The sequence below is a fragment of the Pelophylax lessonae genome (assembly GCF_965119305.1).
Source record: "Pelophylax lessonae genome assembly, chromosome: 10".
Lineage (NCBI taxonomy): Eukaryota > Metazoa > Chordata > Amphibia > Anura > Ranidae > Pelophylax > Pelophylax lessonae.
The window spans coordinates 129,420,532-129,446,178 of NC_138777.1; the positions used below are offsets into that span (position 1 = coordinate 129,420,532).

Sequence of the window (25,647 nt, forward strand, 5' to 3'; positions counted from 1 at the left end):
TGTTTACCATTGCTCTGGTTTCAGAAACGTTGACGGAATGGGCCAAGCTGTTACGCCATGACCTGGAGGGGAGAAGTCTCCCCCCTGCCGTGATGGATTTGCTGCAGCAGATGGTGCAGGGGCTACAGTTTTTGTGACGCCGCACTGGACGCTGCTCCATTGCTAGGGCGTGTGTCGATCTCCGCGGTGGTCCTCCGGCGCATGCTATGGTTGAAGTGCTGGTCGGTGGATCAGGCTTCCAAAAAAGCCTTTACTGATCTCCCTTTTCAGGGGGATCGCCTGTTTGGTGCTACCTTGGATGAGATTATCAAAGATCTCACTGGGGGCAAGAGCACCTTTCTACCACAGGCTAATAAGGGTAAGGAACCTCGTCGCAGACAGGGACCTTCCTTTTCAGCTCACAAGAAGTTTTTTCGCTCTTCCGGGGCGGGCGACAAGGCAAAGTCCTCCAAAGTGCCCCCGGGGGGTTTCAAGAGACCCTGGTCTGGTAAGCAAAAATACGGTTCATTCCAGACCTGAGGATAAGACCGCTTCAGCCTGAAGGTGCGCCCCCACCCATATCAGGGGTAGGGGGGTGTCTTCCCCGGTTCCTGGACCCGTGGCTCTCCAGGATTCAAGACAAATGGGTTCACGAGGTCATACGGTCGGGATACAAGATCCAGTTTCGATCGCTTCCACCGGTGCGGTTCTTCCCTTCCAATATGCGACAGTCCCCGTATCGCCTAACGGCTCTGTTGGGGGCAGTGCAGGACTTGATGCAACAAGGAGTGGAGGCCATTCGCACAGTGGTGACCTCCCTGCATCAGGGGGATTTTCTGGCGTCCATAGACATCAAGGATGCCTATCTTCATGTTCCCATTTACGCAGGATATCAGCGGTTTCTGCGCTTTGCTGTGGGAGAGGACCATTTATCAGTTTGTGCCGTTACCTTTTGGTCTCGCTTCTGCTCCCCGGGTTTACACAAAGGTTTTGGCCCCAGTTCTGGTGCTGTTGCGGCAGCGGGGTATATCAGTCCTGGACGACCTCCTCCTCTGTGCGGAGTCTCCGCAGGCTCCGTGTCATACGCGGACTCTCCAAAAGGAGATTCTTCTCAAATGGAACCGGAATCCCGATTCCCTGGACAATTGGATCCGGCTGAGCGAGCGGACCAGGGAGTCTCTGGTTTGGTGGCTTCGGTCTCCGATGCTCAGTCAGGGGAAGTCCTTTCTTCCAATCTATTGGACGATTGTCACCACGCATGCCAGTCTATCCGGATGGGGAGGGATTCTCGGCAGGCTGTCTGCTCAGGGGCTCTGGTCCCTGGAAGAATCCAGGTGGCCGATAAATGTGTTGGAACTGAGAGCGATCAGGTTTTGCCTGGTTCACTGGACCGAGCATCTTCAGGGCTGCCCCGGCTCGGATTCAGTTGGAAAATGCCACGGGTTGGGGCACCCCGGATGTGTATCTGTTGGCATCTCGGCTCAACAGGAAGGTGCAGAGGTTTGTAGCCCGCCCCCGCGATCCTCTGGCGGACGCCACAGACGCACTGGTTGCTCCGTGGGGGCAGTATCAGCTGCTGTATGCTTTTCCTCCTCTCAAGTTGCTGCTGAAACTTCTTCGTAGAATAGAGGCGGAGGGAATTTGAGTCAGCCTTGTGGCTCCGGAATGGCCTCGTCGGGCCGGGTACGCCGACTTGGTCAGGCTGGTCGCGGACGCTCTCTGGCTACTTCCTCTCAGGGAGGATCTGCTGTCTCAGGGACCGATCTTCCATCCTGCTTTACGATTGATGGCTTTGACGGCTTGGCTGTTGAGAGCCAGGTGCTGAAGGACAGGGGTTTGTCTGTTTCAGTTATTCCTACTCTAATTAAAGCAAGGAAAGCGACTTCCAGAAAGATTTATCGCACATGGAAGTCTTATATCGCGTGGTGTGAGTCCCTCAGGGTTCCTCCACGTTCTTACTCGGTGGCTCGGATATTGGCCTTCCTGCAACGGGGGGTTTAGCAGAAGCTGGCCTTGAGCACTATCAGGGGTCAGGTTTCAGCATTGGCGATCTTCTTCCAGAGGCCACTGGCTACTCATTCTTTGGTGCGGAATTTCATCCAGGGGGTGCGGCACCTGGCTCCTCCGGTGCGCACGCCCTTGCCGCCCTGGGATCTTAATTTGGTGTTGTCGGTTCTCCAGAAACCTCCCTTTGAAAATATTAGGGAGATTCCCTTGCTTACCTTATCCCAGAAGGTGGCCTTTTTGGTGGCTATCACTTCTGGTCGGAACTGGCTGCGTTGTCCTGTCGTTCCCCCTATCTGGTGGTTCATAGGGAATAAGGTGGTTCTTCGTCCGAATCCAGCCTTCCTTCCTAAGGTGGTTTCCGACTTTCACTTGAATGAGGATATTGTGTTACCTTCCCTGTGTCCTAAGCCCAGTCATCCTCGGGAGTTTGCGTTACATTCCTTGGATGTGGTTCGGGCGATCAGGGTGTATTTGGCTACTACTGACTCTTTTCGTAAGGCTGATTCACTTTTTGTGATCACAGATGGCCCTAGAAAGGGGTTGCCTGCGTCTGCCGCGACTATCTTCAGATGGATCAGACAGAAGGTGGTGCAGGCTTATTCTATTAAGGGTCGGGTTCCTCCGTTCCCTGTTAAGGCGCACTCTACTCGGGCTCTTAGTGCTTCCTGGGCCTTCCGCCATCAGGCGTCGGTGCTTCAGGTTTGCAAGGCGGCTACCTGGTCGTCGGTTCATAACTTTACAAAATTTTATAAGGTCGATGTGCTGGCATCGGCGGATGCCTCTTCCGGCCGCAAGGTTTTGCAGGCCGCTGTTTGAGGGGACCTTTGGTCTAACTCGGGGGTTTTGTTATTTCAGGTGGGTCTCATCTGCTTGGTTCAATGAGTCCTCTGTTCTTCTGGTTGGCTCTGTATTGGCCTTCTGGATTGGATTTTATTTCTATTATCCCACCCCTCATTTATGGCACTGCTTTGGGACATCCCTACGGATATCAAGATATCAGTCCTGCGTCTGTCAATGAGCGACAGAGAACTGGATTTCTCTGTCGCTCATTGACAGACGTAGTCCTCGTTGATTAATAACAACTCGGGTTATACTGCCCTCTGTAGGACTAGACAGGAAAGAAAAAATGTTCTGGCCACACCCTAGGGGCAGTCCCAGAGGGTATATCCTCTCACTTCCTGCTACAGCAAATCAGTTTTTTTCTGTCTAGTTAGGAGTAAGGACCTAGATGCCTTGCTAGGATCTTCGGTCCTGGCAGGATTTTTTTTTTTTTCTTAGAAAGATTTTTAGACAGCTTTTTTCTCCAGTGTTCCTGTGAGATCTTCAAGCAAGAAAGCTGGAACTGGGCGACGGGCTGGATGTTGAGATCCAGTGGTCACCCCAGTTCAGCCTACGAGCGCGTGCAGGCCATAGCTCCGCGCTGGGTCGGCCGCGACAGTCCCACTGGACAGGGACTGACCCTGTGAGTTAAACGTCTCGCTTAAACGCCAATGACCATGAGTCACGGCGTCTGTATTGGTCGACAGCCCTCCCACCCCGGTGGAGAGGGGTACTGTCAGGAGTTGGCGCCCGCCTGGTTCCGGTATGGTGAGTAGTATGTTCCCCCTTTTCCCCCTGACGGGTTTGTGGTGAACGCGGGCCCCTCTCTGAAATGGTAAGGATGGGTCTCCCCTCTATCCTATAACATGTCACAGATCCCCCTATTTGAGTGTGATTTTTGTGAACAAGAAACCAGGAGGCTTGGTTTGGGAGCTGACAATCTAATGTCATTTCAAAACTGTAAAGATGACTGAAGTCAGTGGCAGTACTAGAATATTACTGTGGTAGCATAAGGTATCCTACCTGTCAGAGGTGTTCACAGGGCGATGTCTATGCATGTATAACTGCAGTCCAGATCGCATTCCTCCAGCAAGGGCAGAGGGCTGCCTTCCGACGGCCCACGGACCGCATGCGGCCCGCCAGGGTCCGGTACCGCCGGCCAGGCTGATCACCATCCAGGGTGAAGTTTGGGGGGCCGATGCACTCCCGCAGGCCGCTGCTAAGCCGCCGCTATCCTAACAGGCCGCCGCCATTGTCTTGCAGAGCACACGAGGCCGCCATATTGGCGTAGCCTCGTGTCTCCAGCATGGGGGCGGCCATGTTTGAGTTGACCAAACACCTCGTGGAGCCAGGGGGAGGCGCCGGAAGGTGTGTTAAGGGGTGGAGCCGCCTCCTTTACCCAGGAAAAAGGGCCAAAGACTTCCTGTCTGTAACAGGACAGCACTGAGCAAGCTGATGAAAACTTCTGTGCATCAGGGATGAGCCTTGGGGTCTCTCTCTCTCTCTGTGGGGTCCAAAAAGGCAGGTAACACTGAGGGGCGCTGTTGCAACTGGGGGATACAAAAAAAAAAAAAATAATAATTTTTTACTTTGCCATTTTTTGTCGCTGGCAAATGTCTTGTATAATCATTGACCCTGCCGCATAGGTATCCCCACCTGATCCCCTCAAGGTGGCCGCAGGACCCTCCAGTACCCCACTTGTTTTTAATGCATGTTTGGAGTCTTTGGTATCCCGGGTGGAGGTGGCCTGTCAGGGACGGTCAAGAAGCGACCCCCGCCTACCCCTATTTTTTATCTGATACTTCAGATACGGATTCGGAGCTGGTCAATGCAGCTGCAGGTCCCTCTTATGGGGCTGTTGTCTCAGGTAATGTCTCCTCAGCAGTGAGGAGAACGTTTCTGCCTCCGCCATAGCACAAGAGTGGTGGATGCACTAGTTGTGTCCGTCCGGGAAACCTTTAGTCTTGAGGTTACACCGGCAGAGGTAGCTGAGACTGAAATTCCTTTTTGGTACTTGTTAGCCTACCAAAAGGGCGAAGGATTTTCCTTTACCCAAATGGGGTCGTTTTGAAACGAACCCCTGTTATTTCCAAACGCAGGGCTAGGCGCTATCGGTTTGAGGAACCCCTCTTTAAAGGATAGACGGTACCACCTGCTGTCTTGCCACAGACTGTTAGGATAAGAAGGACCTCGTAACTAATGAGGACCTTCCTTTTCTGCTCACAAAGAGTTTGTGCGTTCCGCGAGGGCGGGCGATAAGGCGAAACCCTCCAAAGCCCCTTCAGAGGGTTTTCAAAGGGCGCTGGTCGGCTAAACAAAAAGTCCGGCTCAGCTAAGCCTGAAGAATACAGCCTGATGCGCCCCTAGCCATTTCTGGGGTTGGGGGATGTCTTCACCGGTTTCCGGATCCATGGCTTGCCAGAACCCCGGACTAAGGGGTTCGCGAGGTCATACGGTCAGGATACAGGATCGAGTTTCAATCACTTCCACCGGTGCGATTCTTCCCTTCTAACATTGAACGGTTTCAGGGGTTCTATTCGAACCTGTTCACAATGCCCAGGAAAGAGGGCAAGGTGCGTCCAATTTCTGGACTTGGGGAAAAATGGAGTCCATCCGAACAGTGGTGGCCTCCCTGCATCAGGGGGATTTCCTGGCGTCCATAGACATTTAGGATGCCTATCTTTATATCCCCATCATCGCAGGACATCAGCGTTTTCTTCGCTTTCCCAAAGATCATCCCTGGTTCCCACCAGGAGACTGAACTATCTGGGCCTAATGTTGGATACATCCTGGGCAAGAGGGTTTCTCCTTGAGGAGAAACTCCAGAAGGTTCAGTCAACGATTCGGATGTTGCTGTCCGTCTATCGGCTGGGACTGATGGTGGCCTTCTTAGAGGCAGTACCGTATACCCAGTCTCATACCCGAATTCTCCTGAAGGAGATTCTTTTCTTTGGAATCAGAATTCCGATTCCCTGGACAAGCGGATCCGGTTGAGCGAGCGGACCAGGGAGTCTCCGATGCTCAACCAGGGGAAGTCATTCCTTCCGATAGTATCCAGGTTACCAATAAGGGTATCGGAACTGAGAGCGATCAGATTTTGTCTGATTTTCTGGACCGAGCAGCTCTAGAGCAGCCCGATTCGGATCCAATCGCACTATGCCACGGTCGTGACTTATGTCAAGAAAGGGGCACTTAGTGTCCTGGTGGCCATCGAAACGACTAGCATCTTTCATTGGACGGAACGGTTTGTTCCGGATCTCCCCGCAGTGTTCACTCCGGGGGTGGGAAATCGGCAGGCAGATTATTTCAGCCGTCAGATTCTGGATCAAGGGGTATGGCCTCTTCATCCAGAGGTATTTCACTAGCTGTCCCTTCATTGGGGCACCCCGGATGTGGATCTGTTGGCACCTTGGCTCAACAGGAAGGTGCGGAGGTTTGTAGCTCGCACCCGCGATCCTCTAGCGGTCGCAGCAGAAACGCTGATCGCCCCATGGGGGCAGTATCAGCTACGGCATGCCTTCCATCCTCTCAAGTTACTGCAGGAACTTCTTCGCAGGATAGAGGTGGAGGGAATTCCAGTTATTCTGGAAATTCCGGACTGACCTCGTCGAGCCTGGTACGCCGACTTGGTGAGGCTAATCGCGGACGCTCCTTGGAGACTTTCTCTCAGGGAGGATGTGCGGTCTCAGGGACCGAGCTTCCATCTTGCTTTACAATCGCTGGCTTAATGGCCTGGCCATTGAGACTCAGGTACTGAAGGACAAGGGAGTGTCAGCTTCAGTTATTCCTACCTCTAGTTAAAGCAAGCAAAGCGACTTCCAGCACATGGAAGTCTTATATTGCGTGGTGTGAATCTCTTGGATTTCCCCCACATACCTATTCGGTGACCCGAATCTTGGTCTTTCTGCAACAAGGGGTTGAGCAGAAACTGTCCTTAAGCACTATCAAGGGTCAGGTTTCAGCGTTAGCAATCTTCTTTCAGAAAACTTTGGCTAATCATTCTTTGGTGCGGAATTTCATCCAGGGGGTGCGACATCTGGCTCCGCCAGTGCGTGCACCCTTACCGCCTGGGATCTTAATTTAGTGTTGTCGGTTCTTCAGAAACTTCTTTGAAGATATTAGGGAGATTCCCTTGCTTACATTATCCCAGAAGGTGGCCTTCTTGGTGGCCATTACTTCTGCACGCAGGGTGTCAGAACTGGCCGCATTATCTTGTCGTTCCCCATATCTGGTGGTTCATAGGGATAAGGTGGTTCTTCTTCCGAATCCATCCTTCCTTCCTAAAGTGGTTTTCAGAGTTTTCATCTGAATAAAGATATTGTGTTACCTTCCCCGTGTCCTAAGACTAGCCATCCTTGGGAGTTTGCATCCTTGGATGGGGTTCAGAAGGATACACTTGACTACTACGAACTTGTTTTCGTAAGACGGACTCACTTGTTGTGATCACGGATAGCCCTTGAAGGGGGTTGCCTGTGTCTGCCGCGACCATATCTAGATGGACCTGTTAGACTGTGGTACAGGCTTATTCTATTAAGGGTCGGAATCCTCCGTTCCCTGTTAAGGCGCACTCTACTCGGGTATCCTAGTGTCTCCTGGGTCTTCTGCCATCAGGCGTCAGCGATCCAGGTTTTCAAGGCGATGACGTGATCGTCGGTTCATACCTTTACAACATTTTATTAAGTTGATGTGATGGCATCGTCAGATGCCTCTTTTGGCCACAAGGTTCTGCAGGCCGCAATCTGAGGAGACTGTTGGTCTACCTCAAGGGTTTGTTGGGTGTTTCACTTAGGTCTCATCTTTTTGCTCGATAAGTCCTTGATGCTTCTGGTTGGCTCCGGTTGGGCCTTCTGGATTTTGATTTCGGTTATCCCACCCCTCATTTGTGGTACTGCTTTGGGACGTCCCGAGTTGTTATTAATCAACGAGGACTACGTCTGTCAATGAGCGACAGAGAAAAATGGATTTTTGTAAAATCTTACCGTAAAATCCTTTTCTCTTAAGCTCATTGACAGACGTAGTACCCGCCCCTCTGTTTTGGAGTTGGGTTAAATTCTCTAAACACTGCTTTGTGACATAACTGATTTGCTGTAGCAGGAAGTGAGAGGATATACCCTCTGGGACTGCCCCTAGGGTGTGGCCAGAATGTTTTCTTTCCTGTCTAGTCCTACTCCTGTAGAGGGCAGTATAACCCGAGTTATTAATCAACGAGGACTGTCTGTCAATGAGCTTAAGAGAAAAGGATTTTACGGTAAGATTTTACAAAAATCAATTTTTTTGACTTACCGTAAAATCCTTTTCTCTTAAGCTCATTAACAGATGCAGTACCTGCCCCTCTATTTTTGACTTGGGTTGGTATGAGTCTCTGACACTGCTTTGTTACATAACTGACATGCTATAGCCGGGAGAGAGAGGATATACCCCCTGGGATTGCCCATAGGTGTGGCCAGAACTTTTTTCCTGCCTAGTGTCCTACTCCTGTAGGAGGCAGTATAACCCTACGGATATCAAAATATCAGTCCTGCGTCTGTCAATGAGCTTAAGAGAAAAGGATTTTACGGTAAGTCAAAAATCCTGTTTTTTTTTCTCCAGCAAGAACTCATCTATGTGGTCTTTTATTAAACTCTCCAATATCTTCCCGACACACACGCATCATAGGTTGAACTGGATGGACTGATGTCTTTTTTCAACCTTACTAACTATGTAACTATGTAACTATGTAAGAAGATAAACTACCTATGCCTTCCCTCCAATGAAACTCTTGAAAAGCTTCTCCGCAGGGTGGCGGTGGAAGGAATTCTGGTCATTCTGGTGGCTCCAGGCTGGCCCCGTCGGTCTTGGCAAAAATCTGGCCTCGTCAGTGCCTAGTAAAAAATGGTCGCTGATCCCCTGTGGAAACTTCCTCTGAGGGAGAATCTGCTGTCCCAGGGACCGATCTTCCACCCTGCTTTATGGTCATTGGCTTTATTGGTATGGATGTTGAAGGCCAGGTGTTGAGAGAGACAGGTCTCTCTAAATCTGTGATTCCTACCCTGTTGAAGGCTAGGAAAGCGACTTTTAGGAAGATTTATCATTGTACGTATCGTTTTATGGTGTGAATCGCTACAGCTGCACCCTTGCTTGTTTTCTATAGCTAGGGTTTTGGCCTTTTTACAAAAAAGGCTTGAGCAGCGCTTGGCTTTGGGCACTATCAAGGGCCAGGTGTCGGCCTTGGCTATTTACTTCCAACGTCCGTTGGCTGCTAATGCTTTGATTTGCACTTTTAATCAGGGGTGCATCACCTGGCTTCCTGTTGCCTCAATCTTTTGCCCCTACCTGTGTGATCTCAATCTGGTTTTGTCTGTTCTTCAAAAGCCTCCTGAGAACATTAGGGAAATTTCTCTGCTTACTTTATCCAAGAAGGTTGTCTTTCTGGTGGTAATTACTTTGCCCGCATAGCGTCTGAGTTGGCAGCCCTGTCCTGTCCGCCTTATTTGGTGGTCAACAGAGATAAAGTGGTACGCCAACCTAAGCCGTCTTGTCTCCCTAAGGTGGTGTTGGATTTTCATCTCAATGAAGACATTGTTTTTCTCTGTCCTAATCCTAAGCATCCCAAGGAAATTGCTTTGCACTCTCTGGATGTGGTACGGGCGATCAGGGTTTACCTGACGGTCACTGAGTCTTTTTAGGAAATCAGATACTTTTTTTTTTTGTCCTTAATGAGGGATCTCTTAAAGGTATGGCTGCGTCTGCTGCAACTAGATTCAGATGGATAAGGCAGAATGGTGGTTCAGGCTTGTTAAAGGGTCAGGTTCCTCCTTTCCCTGTGAAGGCACATTCTACTAGAGCGCTGAGTGCCTCTTGGGCTTTTCGCCATCAGGCCTCAGTAGTGCAAGTTTGTAAGGCGGCGACTTGGTCCTCTGTCCACAAAATTCTACAAGGTTGTTGGCATCTTCGGATGCATCCTTTGGCTGCAAGGTTTTGCAGGCTACTATTTAAAGAGACTTGTTTCTCTTTAGGAGGATTTTGCTTTCATGGGTAAGCTCCTGTTGTTCCTGGTTGAGCTTCAAGTTACCCAGTTGGCTACATTTAGCTTTTGGAGTTTATGTTGACTATTTGGTTTGCATTTTTCCTACCCCTCAAGCCTACACTGCTATGGGAGGTCCCGATGGTCTAAGAAGCATAAGGCTGTGTCTGTCAATAGACGATAGAGAAAACAAGATTTTTGTAAGAACTTACCGTAAAATCCTTTTCTCTGAAGTCCATTGACAGACGCAGCACCCGCCCCTCTGATATGGGGATGGCTTGTGCCTGATCACTGCTTGCAACGAAACTGGTATGCTGGAGCAGGGTGTGTGGGGTTATGCCTATAGGGATAGCCCCCCGTAGGTGTGGTAAACTTTTTTTTTTTTTTTTCTTTCCTGCCTAATAGTACTCCAGTAGGGGGCAGCATAATCCAATGGTCTAAGAAGCATAAGGACTGCTTCTTTCATTGGACTTCAGAGAAAAGGATATTATGGTAAGTTCTTACAAAATTAAATTTTTTTTTTTTATTTTCTCCTGAATTCCAGCTCCCCTATGTTTCAATATAGCATTAATGTATTAGAAATAAAAACGCTTTCTATTAATCCTGCACCACATACTTTGGTGTCCAGCTTGTTTAACCACTTAAGCCCCGGAATATTTTACCCCCTTCCTGACCAGGGCCTGTTTTGCGATTCGGCACTGTGTGACTTTAACGGACAATTGCGTGGTCGTGCGACGCTGTACCTAAACAAATTTGACTTCCTTTTTTTCCCACAAAGAGATTTCTTTTGGTGGTGGTTGATCACCTGTGCGATTTTTTTTTTTTTTTTTTTTTTTTTTTTTGATCATGCGTTCTAAACAAAAAAATAGCGTCAATTTTGCAAAAATAACTATTTTTCACATTTTTTTATATGAAATTCCCCCCCAAAAAAAGTAAAAATCTAAATTTTTTAACATTTTAGGCCAATTAGTTTTATGCTACATATGTTTGGTAAAAAAAATAGCAAAAAGCGTATTTTGATTGGTATGCGCAAAAGTTATTGCGTTTACTAACGAAGGGAAAGATTTTTGTCATTTTTGTTGTTTTGTTTTTTTTTAACGAGTAATGGCGGCGATCTGCAATTTTTTTTTTTTTTTTTGCCGGACTGCGACATTGCGGCGGACAGATCGGACCCTTGACTGACATTTTTGACACTTGAGGTTACCAGTGACATTACTACAGTAATCAGTGCTATACATATGCATTGTTACTGTTAAAATCACACTGGCAGTGAAGGTTAATTTTTTTTTTTTTTTTTTTAGAATGAGGGGTTAAGTGTGTCCCTAGGGGCGTGATTCTAACTGTGATTGGATGTGGCTACTGGTCCTACATAGCAGAACCGTATGATCTCCATTCTTACACAGGGAAGAATGACAGGCGGCTTTGTTTACATTAGCCGCCTGCCTTTCTTCTGGTGTAACGGACAATCGCGAGTGCCCGGCGGACATCGGGGGTTCTGTGACCGAGCGGGAGCGTGCCTCTGGCGGCGCGCGCTCGCTCCCTGGAGCCTCACAGGCTAGCGACATAGCCCTACGTCGCTTTGCCTGCGAGGGGCTGACCACCGCAGTTAATAGTCGTGCAGCGGTCGGCAAGCGGTTAACCACTTCTGGACCGGAACAATTTGCCCCCTCAATGACCAGGACATTTTTTGCAATTTACACTGCTTGACTTTTAACTGAACGGTCATGCAATGCTTTACCCAAAGGAAAATTTACATCCTTTTTTCCCCCTACAAATAGAGCTTTCTTTTGGTGGTATTTGATCACCTCTGCAGTTTTTATTTTTTTGCGATATAATCAAGGAGCAAAAAGTTTGAGGGAAAAAATTACCTTTTTTCTATTTTTTTTTTGTTTAAACAATATTCAATAAACTCAATTTTTGTTGTACATTTAGGCCAAAATGTATTCAGCTATATATCTTTGATTAAAAAAACTCAATAAGCGTATTTTTATTCGCCTGCGCAAAAGTTGCAGCTTCTACATACTATGGTGTATATACTGGAATTTAAGCAGCTTTTACTTTGACTGCCTATCTCATTTCTTGAAGTGCTAAAATGGCAGGGCAGTACACCCAACCCCCCCCCCCCCAAAATTTACCCCTTTTTAGAAAGTACACATCCCAAGGAATTTCCTGAGAGGCATGTTGAGCCCATGAATATTCAATTTTTTTGTCACAGAAATTTTTTTTTTTTTACAGAAAGTTGTAATTTAAACAATATATTGCTCACGCATACCATGGGTATATATGGAATTACACCCCAAAATACATTCCGCTGCTTCTCCTTAGTATGGGGGTACCCCATGTGTGAGACTTGGCAGTCTAGTGCCTAAAGGACCCCGAAAACCAATCGCTGCCTTCAGGCTTTCTAAGGGTGTAAATTGTTGATTTCGCTCTTCACTACCCATCAGTTTCGGAGGCCATGAAATGCCAAGACAGCACAGAATCCTCCCAAATTAACAATTTTCCGAAAGAACATGCCTCTCAGCAAATAGCTTAGGGTGTTTAGAGTGTTTTGCAGATCTCCCTTTTTTTCACAAAGTTTTGAAATTTGAAATAGAGAAACACTTTCTTTTCTTTTTTTTTATCGTTCATTGACGGACGCAGTTCTCTTTGATTCATATCAGTAGGGTAATACTGCCCCCTACAGGAGTAGGACAATAGGCAGAAAAAAGTTCTGGCTATGCCTATGGGCAGTCCCGGCGGGTACACCCTTTTCTCTTCCTGCTTAAGATGTCAGTTTTAATCTGCCTAGTCAGAAGTAAGGACGTAGTTACTTGCTGGGATCCTGGTCCTGGCATATAAAGTATTTTTTTTTTATGTAGTTTTGTTTTAGCTAGCCTTTCTTTCTCCAGAACTTTTTTCCTGTAAGATCTTCAAGCAATTATGCCGGACTGGGCGACAGACTGGAACCCCATATCCAGTAGTCACCCCAGTCTGGCCAGCGAGCGCGTGCAGACTGTAGCTCCTCACTGGGTCAGCCACGACATAGTCCCACTGGACGGGGACTTGCCCCACAAGTTAAATGTCTCGCCAGAACGCACACGACAGGGTCTAGGCTTATGTCGCAGCGTTCCTATTTGGCCGACAGCCCCCCTACTTCGGTGGCTTGGGGTCCTGTCAAGAGATGGCACCTGTCTGTATTCCCGGTATGGTGAGTAAATGTTCCACCCCTCTTCCTTCCCTGGCGGATTTTGGGGTGGACGTGGGCCCTCTACCTGGGATGGTCGGACCCTCACACTCCTGGGTTTCCCTCTGTCCTGTTGTGACCCCCCCCTCCTCTCCACCACTCCCCCCCTCCCACGTGGGGGACTGTTTGGGCCTACCTGAGGCTGGGGCCTAGTGTGCAGGCCGCATGGGGGGCCGGGGGAGTGCGCCGTCCGCAGCGCTCGACAAATCTTGTAGGAGGCGGCCTTGGTGGGGTTTTCTGCTGTGGATGGGTTTTTGGTGGGTCCCCCTGTGGGTCCTTATTCGCGCACGGGGCTGCCATTTTGTTGTAGCCTCTGTCTGCTTCTATAATGGCGGCCATCTTGGTACACCCATTTTCAGCCATTTTGCGGTCGATTTTTTGCTATGGAGGCCGTTGGGAGTGCTTGGAGGACAGTGATTCATGAGGGTGGTCTCTCCCTCTCTGTGGGGTCCGTTAGCACACGCCTGACCTCCAGGGGGCGCTGTGGAGCCTGCTTTTTTTTTTTTAAAGTAATTTTTGTCTTTTTTTTAATTTACTGGCGAGTACCTCAGGTTCAGTATGGACCCTGCAGGCCATTTGTTCCCACCTGACCCCCTCGCGGAGGCCGCAGGGCCTACTGGATCTCCACTGTCCGTCAATGCCTTTTCGGCAGTTCGGGAAGCATTTGGGCCCGGGTGGAGGTGGTAGGTGCGCTGAAACGTTTCTCCGCCTACCCCTGCCTCATCTGATGTCTCAGGGTCTGGCTCAGCCGCCACAGACATGGGTCTCCCTGCCGGATCTGTTACCTCGCCCCCTGTCTCTTCGGATGATGAGGATGACATTTCTGCCTCCCCTGCCGAGACAGGTGCTGGTGGATGCACTGGCTGTTTTTTCGGTGCCTGACACCCTGCAATTTGGAAGCTTATGCTACACATCACCCAATCTTCTAACCACTTGAAGACCAAGCCTTTTCTGTGACTTTTTGTTTACATGAAAAAAAAACTTTGAAGCCCCCAGACGTATAAATTTTTTTTTAAAAGCCGAGATCCTACAGAACTAAATGGTGGGTGTTGCAATGTTTTTTGTCACAGGATATTTGCGCAGAGATTTTCCAAACACAATTTTTGCAAGGGGAAAAAAAAAACCTTTTTTAAATTTAATTCACAAATACCCTATATATTTACAAATTGTATGGTAAAATTTAAAAGATGATCTTTTGCCGAGTACATAGATACCAAACATGACATGCTTTAAAATTGCGCACGCCCGTGCAGTGGCAAGAAACTACGTACATTTTTAAAAGCCTTTACAGGTTACCACTTTAGGCTAGGAGGAGGTCTACTGCAGGAATTACTGCCCTCGACCTGACATTCGTTGCATGCTGCAATTACTGTTTGACACTAGACCGACGATTGCGTGCGCCTTTGTGCACAAATACAGGAACAGGGGTGGTTGAATTTTTTTAATTTATTTATTTTTTTGACACCTTCCCTTTCTTTTTTCATTTTTATTATCACAGGGAATTTTAGATATCCCCTATGATAGCAATCTTTGTTAAAAAGTACTTTTTTTTTTTTTTTTAATTGGAGTCTATTAGACTCTAGATTTCTCCTCTGCCCTTAAAGCATCTGTCCACACCAAGATTGGGGTGATGAGATGCTTTCCCAATGGTGCTGTTTATATCTGTGTCATGAAATGCTCGTAGCTTCCGGTTTCTTCGGCCATAGAGATGATTGGATCCTTTTTCGTCTCCAATCAGCTCTATGGTCAGCTGACAGAACCACCGGCTGCAGTCTCGGGCTACCCGATGGGACAGGAAAGCCCGAGAAAACCGTGGAAGGCGGGGGTGGGGAGAGAGTCCAGTCTCCTTGTAAAAGCAGTCCAGCAGCTAATTGTCCGCTTGGATTGCTTTTACATGTAAGCCGACCGCTGGCTGTAAAATCCAGATATCAAGATGCCTAAATCTGCAGGCATCATCCTGGTATGACCACTCAAAGTCCAGCAATGTACCAATATGTATCTTGTCCTTGTTGGACATATATTGTAGGGTTCTTTTTTTTTTTCATGCAGCCTATGGGCTGAACGAAAAAAGTAAACCTAACCGATTCCTCCAGTCAGATCGATCGATATGGATGAAGAAATCTCTGCCAGAAAATGTGTGGTATGCCCACCATTAGACCTCCCAACATCCACCCACTTCTAATGATTGCCATACATGCAATGATCTTTTCTTCTTTTTTTTTTTTTTTTTTTTCATGCAGCCCATGGGCTGAAGGAAAAAAAAACATGGCAGATTCCTCAATTCGCATTGACCGACGTAGATGAAGAAATCTTTGCCAAGAAAAGTGTTAAATATATGGTGAAGCATATGGGAGATGCTCCCTCTGTGTCCACCCCCAACCCCTATTCTTTGCCATATATGCTCTTTTTTTTTTATATATATATATATATATATATATATATATATATATATATATATATATATATATATATATATATATATATATATATATATATATAAATGCGGTGGTGAAATCACCTACAGCGCTGCCATCCTAGATTTCCATATATGGTGAGACAGAGAAAGATGTACACCACTCAGGCAGTTTTGAACTTCACAGCCAGCCTTGGGTGTAGGACCTCAGATCGCCACCGCAGACAGGATACAAGAGAAATGGTCGCACACCAGACAATAGCTGACGATGAAAGGCTTTATTGAACAAGGATGCAAGGTACAGCAAAATGGATGGTAGACATGTTTCACAAGTGAACAAGCACGCTGTGAGTCGTGTGAAACATACCATCCATTTTGCTGTACCTTGCATCCTTGTTCAATAAAGCCTTTCATCCTTGTTAAATAAAGCCTTTCATCATGAGCTATTGCCTGGTGTGCGGCCATTTCTCTTGTATCATATATGCTGAGAGCAAATGCTGTTGCTGTCAGAATGTTAGTGCAGTAGCTCATGGGTGTACCTGCAAGGCAAACAATGGTTTAACAATAAAACATTACATTATAATAGCTAAGAATGGTGGTAACTGAAAAGCAAAAAATGGGTTAACAATGAAAAACAGTAACAATAAAACATTACAGTAGAACGCAATATATTATAAAGTACAGTAAAAGTAAAGTGGATTAAGAACTGAAAATTAACGCAATAAACGACAACTATTTTTGGCCTTTTTTTACACTTTTTTTTTATGTAACTTTAAAACGTTACAGGTTAGGGTCTCTCAAAATGCGATCACCATCGAACATCGATGCGGAGACTAGGTTGGCTAGGACAGGAGAGACAAAAATAGTGGGTGTCACGCCTATATCCACGTTTTCGACAGACAAGACATCATCTTTGTGGGTGTCTTTGGGTAGAGGTACTCGGGAGGACATTCGGAAAGTGCCTCTCATGCAGCTGGCTCACTGCATCTGGATTGTGAATTTGGGCCACAGCACCTCCTGGATACAGAAAGACTGTGCTCTCTTCCTGGAATTTTAGGAAGGATCCTCTTCGCCCTGACGCTTTGTATATCAGATAAGCGTTCAGAGCCAATTGAAATAAGTATACAGACACTTTTTTGTACCAGCGTCTGGCCTTACGGGCAATTAAGTACGGCGCCATCATCTGGTTATTGAAGTTCACCCCTCCCATTTTGAGGATGTATTCGTGGACACAGAGGGGCTTCCCAGCAACACCAGTCACAGTTGGAGTTTGGACTGTTGTATCTGCGTGAATGGAGGACAGAACGAAAACATTCTGTGTCCCTCCACTTCACTGCAAGCAATCTGTTAGACTTCAAGCAGGCTGTCCCCCCTTCTAAGTCAGGTATCTACAAGCTGTTGGGGGAAGCCCCGGTGATTAGGTCGCACGGTGCCACATGCGCTAATTGCAAATTCAGAAAGGTGACTAAAGCGGCACGCTTGTATAGAAGTTGTCCACGTATAAATGGTACCCTTTTCCGAATAAGGGTGACACCAAGTCCCAAACAACCTTGTGGCTGCTCCCCATGTGGTCTGGGCAGTTGGGGGGGGGGCTCCACATTGCTATTTTTGCCCTCGTAAACCCGAAAACTACATGTATATCCTGTTGCCCTGTCACAGAGCTTATACGTCTTGACCCTGTATCTGGCATGCTTGCTGGGGATAAACTGTTTGAAAGCAAGGCGGCCAGAAAACTTAATCAGGGAGTGGGACTCATCAACGCGCACACCTCGTTGGGGCGTATACAAGGCTGCAAACTTCTAGTTGAAGTGGTTTACGAAGGGCCGAATTTTGTGGAGCCGCTCATATCCAGGGTCACCCCGAAGACGACATAGTTCATTGTCACTGAAGTATATGAACCTGCAGGATTTGCACGTATCTCGTCCTGGCCGTGGCAGCAGAGAACACTGGCATATGGTGAATTGGGTCAGTGAACCAATATGACCGCAATTCACTCTTTTTAGTAATGCCCATGAGGAGAGATAGGCCCAGAAAGGTTTTAGATTTGGAAACAGTGATAAGTTGCCATGCAAATTCTCTGGCAAGGGACAAATTTGGATTTGTGGTGAATACTTGATCATCGTATAAATTGCTTTGGTCCACAGAAGATCTGTACAGATCTTCTGTGAAAAACAGCTCCTAAAAGTCAAGGGAAGTAAAATTGGCTGTTTCCACCTGAATTCCGGGTTGCACAGTGAATGGGGGAAGTACGGGCGCTGGAGAAGTGGTGGGCTCCCAAATAGGATTTGCCAGCGCGTCAGAAGGACACCATGGGCTCTACAGGCCTGTCTTCGAATTCTTGGTTGCTGTGGGACACTACTTGTGCTACCTTTGCACCAGCTTGAACTGCACTTTTGGGACTTGCCATGTCACCAAGTGTTACTGCAGTGCTGGTTTGACTATGACCAGGATGTACTACGCTGGTGCTTTCCAGTTCACCTGAGGGTTGAGTGGCACTATTACTGGCACTCTGCTACATAAGAGAACCCTGCGAATGCTGCACCTCAGCAACAGAAGAACGGGGTCGGGTACGCCTGACCTTAGTAGGGACCACTACTCTGTCAGGGCTATCTGTCAGGGTGCCGCTGCTCTCTACAGGTTCGTATCCTGAGCCTGATTCTGACAGTGAGGCTTCCCCATCGCTCTCATCTGTCATGCTCAGTATCCTGTAGGCCTCTTCACTAGTGTACCTTTCGTTTGACACATTTTGTCCAATAAATTTAGAGGTACCTAGTGTGACTCACAGGTAAAAAAGCACCTGGTTGTTGGACTATTTGAATCGCTACTGAAAAAAAAACTGCTAGTGCTAGCAGAGATCAGGCCAGACTCTTAACGATTCGGTTTTGTGTGGTTTGTATTGGAAATGACAGTAATCTGTTAATTACTGCATTTTTGGGATGGGCAGATGAGCTAAAAGCAGATGCTGACAAGTGTCATGGCCGATCCTGTTAACGCTGCGTTTTGGGAACACTGAACTGGGGGACACTAGTATAGTTCTGATCAGATCAAAGATATTGATCCGTTCAGACACTATACTAGTAATGAAGGTTTTTAGTGTGTGTATGTGTCACTGGCAATCAAGGGTTAAATTATATTACTCAATATGTGGCGGGGATCTGACGCTGTCCTAAATTTGATGCTAACTAGCGATAATGCTAACTGATGTCAACTGTGACACTAATGTAGTGATCAGAAAAAAGATCTGTACACTATAAAAGTGACACACTGACAGGGCAATGAAGGGGTTAACTGGGGGTGATCAGACTGTTAAATCTTTATTGGGGCGGGGATGGCAGGTACCCTAAACCTATTTGGGACAGAAACTAACGGTCTCTAACACTAACTGAAGACACAAGTGACACTATACAGTAAACCGTAAAAACTCTATATGCTGTATATAGTGTGCACTATGACAGAGTGAAAGGGTTAACGGGGGTGATCAAGGGGTTAAATGTGTGCCTATGTCTACTGGTGTCAGTGTATTGATTGTGTACTCATTGTTAGATGCTTTCTTCTCTCAAGCTGGAACCGAAAAGGGCTCCTCGAGGGAAGAGAGCATCATTGCCTGTGTTTACAAAACACAGGCACAGGATGGTCTGCCATTGGTCAGGACCGATCACCAAGTCCAAGCCAAAAATCATTGGCCTGGATCTGATGATTGATCGGTTCTGAACCGAATCAGACCATCACAGGGGCACATCACTCTCGCATGCCCATGAGCCCCGCGCGCGACCTATGTAAGGCTACGTCAGTTTGCGCTACGTCAGTTTGCGCTACGTCAGTTTGCGCTACGTCAGTTTGCGCTACGTCAGTTTGCGCTACGTCAGTTTGCGCTACGTCAGTTTGCGCTACGTCAGTTTGCGCTACGTCAGTTTGCGCTACGTCAGTTTGCGCTACGTCAGTTTGCGCTACGTCAGTTTGCGCTACGTCAGTTTGCGCTACGTCAGTTTGCGCTACGTCAGTTTGCGCTACGTCAGTTTGCGCTACGTCAGTTTGCGCTACGTCAGTTTGCGCTACGTCAGTTTGCGCTACGTCAGTTTGCGCTACGTCAGTTTGCGCTACGTCAGTTTGCGCTACGTCAGTTTGCGCTACGTCAGTTTGCGCTACGTCAGTTTGCGCTACGTCAGTTTGCGCTACGTCAGTTTGCGCTACGTCAGTTTGCGCTATGTCAGTTTGCGCTATGTCAGTTTGCGCTATGTCAGTTTGCGCTATGTCAGTTTGCGCTATGTCAGTTTGCGCTACGTCAGTTTGCGCTACGTCAGTTTGCGCTACGTCAGTTTGCGCAGGAGAGGAGAGCTAGGCTGCCGCAATTTAATCTGTGGCGGGTGGTCAGAAACCAGTTAAAACTTCATTACTTCCTGGATGGGTCTTAGGATGTAAAGTCTGTTAAGATACAGGAAGGCGTTCAGCTGAACTCATTAACACATCCTAAATGTGCCCTGCTACTCCAGGCTTTTCCTCCCACCAACCTTTGAAGGTGCATGTTTCTCTATCCATTGACAGATGCAGCTCCATATTCTTCTTAACCATTGGGTTATGCTGCCCCCTACAGGAGGAGCATAGGAGACACTAGGCAGGAAAAAACTTTACCTTGCCTATGGGGCAGTCCCTGAGTGCATACACCCACTCACACTGCTATAGGATCCAGTTTTTCTGTCTAGTTTAGGAGTAAGACCTAGTTCCTTGCTGGGACTTCGGTCTTAGCATGTTTTTTATTTGAAAGGGAACCTTTTGTTAATTTTATATTTTAGCCACCTCGGGGTGGACGTGGGCCTCTCCTTCAGATGGTCAGACCCCCGGGTACCTTTCTATTCTCCCCCAGTCCTAACAGTCGCAGTGGTCCTTTAGGCAAAAAATTTAGCCAGCGGCCTACTCACGGCTGTCCGGGTAACTGACCATGCTAAGCGAACTGTATTGTACACGGCTGGCTCGGGCTGGAAATTGAGGCCGCAGCCTACTTGCGGCTGTTCGGGTACCTGACCAAACTGTCCGAGTGCCTTACCAAGCTGACCGAGGCTTGATCAAGCTGCGCGGATGCCGACGGATCACTTCAGGCGGCCGGATCAGGCAAAAAATGTAAAAATACTTGTAGCTGATGGAGCTGGCTGTCCAAGCGACTGACCAGGCTGTCTGAGCTGCTGATCAAGCTAACAGAGCGGACTGGGGACCGAATCGGGCCTCAAATTTAGGCCGTGGCTTTGCGGCCTACTTGCAGCTTGGTTACCGAGCTGCTGGCAAAGGTGACTGAGCTGTTGACCAGGCTGTTTGAGACGCTGACTGGGGTGATAGAGCAGCGGATGGGCGCCCCCCCCCTTCCTTTAGGGGGGTGGACATATGGACTGCTTGGCGCCCCCCTTGAACTGGGGGCCCTCAATGGGGGCATTGTTGTGTGGGGGGTACTCTGCCTGTGCGTCTGTGTCACGGCGGGCCACCTCCTCCCTTTTCTAAGGGGCTATGTACTCTTCTTTTTCTATCCGCTAGGGCAAATCACCGCATAATAGACGGGGCCCTTATTCTTCACCACACAGGTAGCCACTTCGTGCCTCCGGCACGCAGGAGAAAGGACCTAAGCCATTTAGGTCATCTGGGGGTTCCAAGAAGACGTGGTCGAGTAAGCCGAGAACAGGACCCTCCAGATCTGCAGACAAATCTCCGTCTGCATGAAGGGACGCCCTAACCTGTATCTGGGGTGGGGGGACATCTTCGTTTTCTGTCCAGAACCAGGAACAGACCGCCTTCATTCAGGACAAATGGGCCTATGATCTATGCATTTCCTCCACTGAAACTTCTGCCGAGGCTTCTGCACAGGATAGAGGTGGATGGGATGGTATTCCGGTCATTCTGGTGGCCCCAGACTGGCCTCGCCGGTCTTGGTACACAGATCTAGTAAGGTTGTTCGCCGATGCTCCTTGGAGACTTCCTCTCAGGGAAGATCTGCTGTCTCAAGGGCCGTATCTTCCATCCTGCTTTACAGTTGCTGGCTTTAATGGCGTGGCTGTTGAAAGCCAGGCATTGAAGCATAGGGGTCTTTTTGACTCAGTGATAACTACGCTGTTGAAGGCTAGAAAATCTACCTCCAGGAAGATTTATCATATGCTTAAATCGTACATCTCATGGTGTTAATCGCTTAAGGTGCATCCATGCTTTTCAGGGGCCAGGATTTTGGCTTTTCTCCAAAGAGGGCTAGGTGTCTGGTTTGACGTTGTTTTTCCAATGCTATTTAGCTACGGATTTCTTGATTCACACTTTTATTCGAGGAGTTCGCCGTATAGCTCCTCCAATGCTTTCCCCATTACCTCCGTGGGACCTTAACTTGGTACTGTCTATTATTCAAATACCTCCCTTTGAAATAATTAGGGAGATTCCTCTGCTTACACAGTCACAGAAGGTAGCCTTTTTGGTGGCTATCTCTGAATTGGCGGTGCGCTATCCTACCGTTCACCCTATCTGATGGTCCACAGAGATAATGTGGTACTTTGACCTAATCAGTCGTTTCTTCCTAAGGTGGTTTCTGATTTCCTTTTGATTAAAGACATTGTGCTGCCTTCACCAGGCCCAAACCACATCCAAAGAATGCAAGTCAATTGGGATGCTTGGGCTTAGAAACCGCCAGGTCAACCCTAATTGTAGAGTCTTTCAGGAAGTCAAACTTTTTGTCCTCGCAGAAGGACATCGGAAGGGATCGGCTGTGTCTGCTGCGACCATATCCAGATGAATCAGGCAGAGGGTGGTACAGGCGTATTCACTTAAGGTTCAGGTTCCACCTTTCCCTATGAAGGCGCATTCTACTAGGGTGCTTGAGGGCCTCTTGGGCTTTCGCCCTTAGGCGCCAGTAATACAAGCTTGCAAGGCAGCAACTTGGTCATCTTGTGTGCAAGTTTACAAATTTCTACAAGTAGATGTGTTGGCATCCTCGGATGCTTTTTTTTGGCTGCAAGGGTTTACAGGCTGCTTTTAAAAAGGAAACAAAAAAATCTTTGAAGGCGTATGTTTCTTAGTTGAGCTCCAGTTCCTGCTTAAGCTCCATGTTACCTGGTTGGCTAAGTTTAATCTTTGGAAATTGCGTTTTCTCTGCGTTGTTTCCCCACCCCTCATGCAAATACTGCTTTGGGACGTCCCAATGGTTAAGAAGAATATGGAGCTGCGTCTGTCAATGAATGATAGATTCTCGATTTTTGACCTACCGTAAAATCATTTTCTCTGAAGTTCATTGACAGCAGCATCCGCCCCTCTATTTCTGAGTGGCTTGGAGTTTTTTTTCTTCTGACACTGCTTGCAACAAAACTGAATCCTATAGCAGAGTGAGTGGGTGTATGTTCTCAGGGACTGCCCCATAGGCATGGTAAAAATTTTTTTTTTTCCTGCTTAGTGTAGGGGGCAGCATAACCCAATGGTTAAGTAGAAAATGGAGCTGCATCTGTCATTTCTGTCAAATTTAGGGAAAAGGATTTTACGGTAAGTCAAAAATCAATTTTTTTTCCCACGCAAGCTGTGATCACTATTCTCACTAAAGTTACAGGCATCTATTTTTTTTTTTCTACCTTACTTTAATCTTGCATAGATTATTCATTTGGTAGTGTGCGCAGGAGCTGAGTGATCAGATATAACCGCCTATATAGATCAGAGCTGTAGTACTCAAAACAGGAGAAGTGTATCCTGGGTACTTAAAACTCACCACACACTATACAATTTGATTGCACAAACTTCTTTAGATCTATCATCAACTATGTAGTGCAAGGGATTGCCGGATTGGATCCAGAGTGATTAGATGGGTGGTGTCATCCTATTATATAGTTTTGGTATGTCTAAGGAGCTCCTTCAGAGATTGTACAATCAGATTCTATAGTGTGTGGCCTTTTTTATCCACCTACAATTAACTAGTTGCACATTTGGTGCCATTTATTGTCGAAGCAAACTCATTTTGACATGTGAAAAAAGAACACACAAGGCAGCAAAATGCACAGTAAAGTAAATGTCTCATGAGCAATTTTGCTATGTGTAGCACAGCCCATTGAAATCAACGAACTGCCCTACACGTGTCATGGGAAAAATTTGCCAAAAACGTGCGCTCCCAATACGCTGGTGGTGAATGGGGCCTGAAAGTGCAGTTGATGTGTTTACACAAGAACAATGAGTCTCCTTTTTACATTTGTGTGTTTCCAAACGCATGGCAAACTGCGTTAAAAATGCATGCTTTGCCGTGGGTTCCGGAATCTAGTGAGAAGAATCAGGGGTTCCAGTAGGAAACCAGAGAAGAGGAAGATTGAGGCTGCTCTGTGCAAAACCACTGCGCAGAGCAGGTAAGTGTAACTTATTTATTTATTTTTTTTAACTCTCACTTTAATATTGCTTTAAGAGAACGTTAGTTTTGGGTAAATTTTATTTATTTATGGAGTTGTTTTGTTTTTCTTTGTGTTTCCTAACACAGAGCCGCCCCCCCTGGATGACCACCGATAGGCCGTTTCCAGCTTTGCATGGTGCTCATCACTCTTTCCCTGCCCCTATGGGAGGTGCAGGAAATGGCCCACCCATCCAGCATAATCCCACTGCTCCTCATCCTCACTGGATGCAGCCACATCCTGGAGCCCATCCACCTGGTCACCATCACATGGGTAAGATTTTGGATAGTTGAAACATTTTAGATTTGATATTATCGGCATTACATTAATTTTTCTAATTGCAGGCCTCTTACACACTCACCCCATGGGTCTAATGCCACCACCTCCACCTCCACCACCTACTGGGCCAGCACCACCACCACCACCACCATCAGCTCCCACTTTGCCACCTTGGCAGCAACAAGCAACAGCTGCTCCTCCACAGCCAACAGCACCCCTTCCTTGGCAGCAAAGTAAGTATGAACTAATAAGTGTGCTTCTTAAAGTCTCTTCACTGCCTGTGTAACTTTGCCAACCCAGGAACTTTGCTTTCTTTTCTCTTATTTTGTTTTTTATTTCAGCTTCACAAGCCACATCTGCCTCTGCCTCCCTTCCTCCTTGGCAACAGCAGGGAGGAGCCACTGGGTCAACGGGGACAAGCATCCAGACAAGTTCTTCCTTGGTGCCGCCTCCTCCAGGTGTTCAGCCTCCACTTCCACCTAGTGCTCCACCACCTCCACCTCCCCCACCTCCAGGAACATCTGGCCTACTGTATGCCCCACCACCTCCTCCTCCACCTCCAATAGATCCTTCTAACTTTGTGACAATGATGGGTATGGGTGTTCCAGGTATACCTCCATTTTCTATGCCCCCTGCTCCTCCGCCACCACCTCCCCAAAATTAAGCTTGACACTTGTTAAATTTTCGACCAAGCAGACCTTTTTTTTTTTTTTTTTTTTTTTTTTTTCTCTTCATAACATATCTTTTCCACAGAGGATAAGATTTCTCTACAGAAAATTGTCAAATTACCCTTCAGTTTACTACAAACCTTTGCTTTTTTTTTTTCTTTTATGACTTGTTTAAGTGGGACTTATCACATGCTTAGCTGGCATTTGGGACTGGGGCATCTTTTAAACATCTAGAGGTTTTTTCCTAAACTATACATAATGGCATCCTTATGTTTGGTCTTAGGACTTATTGTGATTCTAAGAAATGTAATTTCATTTTATTTTGACTTGGGATGTTAGCAAGACGTCCAATAAGGCACACTATTATTACTTGCCAGTGGAATTTCATGTGTGTCAGCTTATGTTCGAAATCTCTGTGGAAACCCTTTCATGAATTGTATTATCTAAATAGTATGGGACACAGGCTCTCTAATCATAACAACTGGGTTATATGCAGCTACCCCCAGGTGGTTGGACACTAACCAAAGAGAAAAAAAAAAAAAAACCCATGGGACATTGCCTATATAAATCCCTCCCACGCAATTTCAGTTTTTTTGCTAGTGTCTTTAGGTAATGGTCCTTTTATCTCTGCTAAGTGAAGCTTACCTTCTTCCTATGGAGGTATTCCCCTCTAATTCCACAAAGCTGATTCTTGATCAAGATTTCTGCAGCACTATAGGCACTGTGGCTCCCACTGCATCTTCCAGGTAGGTTAAGTCCCCTCAGGCCCTTGGGTGACTGGACCCTGCCAAATTGACTAAGGAATGTTAAATATATGCACTGGTTTGAGCTATAGGTGTTCCCTTTGGCACATAGTGTAACGCATGCAGTTAGCT

At 47.2% G+C, this 25,647-nt stretch overlaps 1 protein-coding gene across 1 annotated transcript in view; it reads left to right on the forward strand.

The window, feature by feature from the left end:
- The window catches only part of SF1 (splicing factor 1), a 183,151-nt gene extending 158,329 nt beyond the window's left edge, over nucleotides 1-24,822 (forward strand). The window contains exons 10-12 of the mRNA XM_082269639.1: nucleotides 23,915-24,098; nucleotides 24,170-24,337; nucleotides 24,446-24,822. Coding sequence (XP_082125765.1) covers nucleotides 23,915-24,098; nucleotides 24,170-24,337; nucleotides 24,446-24,768 — 675 coding nt within the window. The 3' untranslated portion in view covers nucleotides 24,769-24,822. The remainder of the gene's footprint in view (nucleotides 1-23,914; nucleotides 24,099-24,169; nucleotides 24,338-24,445) is intronic.
- Nucleotides 24,823-25,647: the final 825 nt, after the last annotated feature.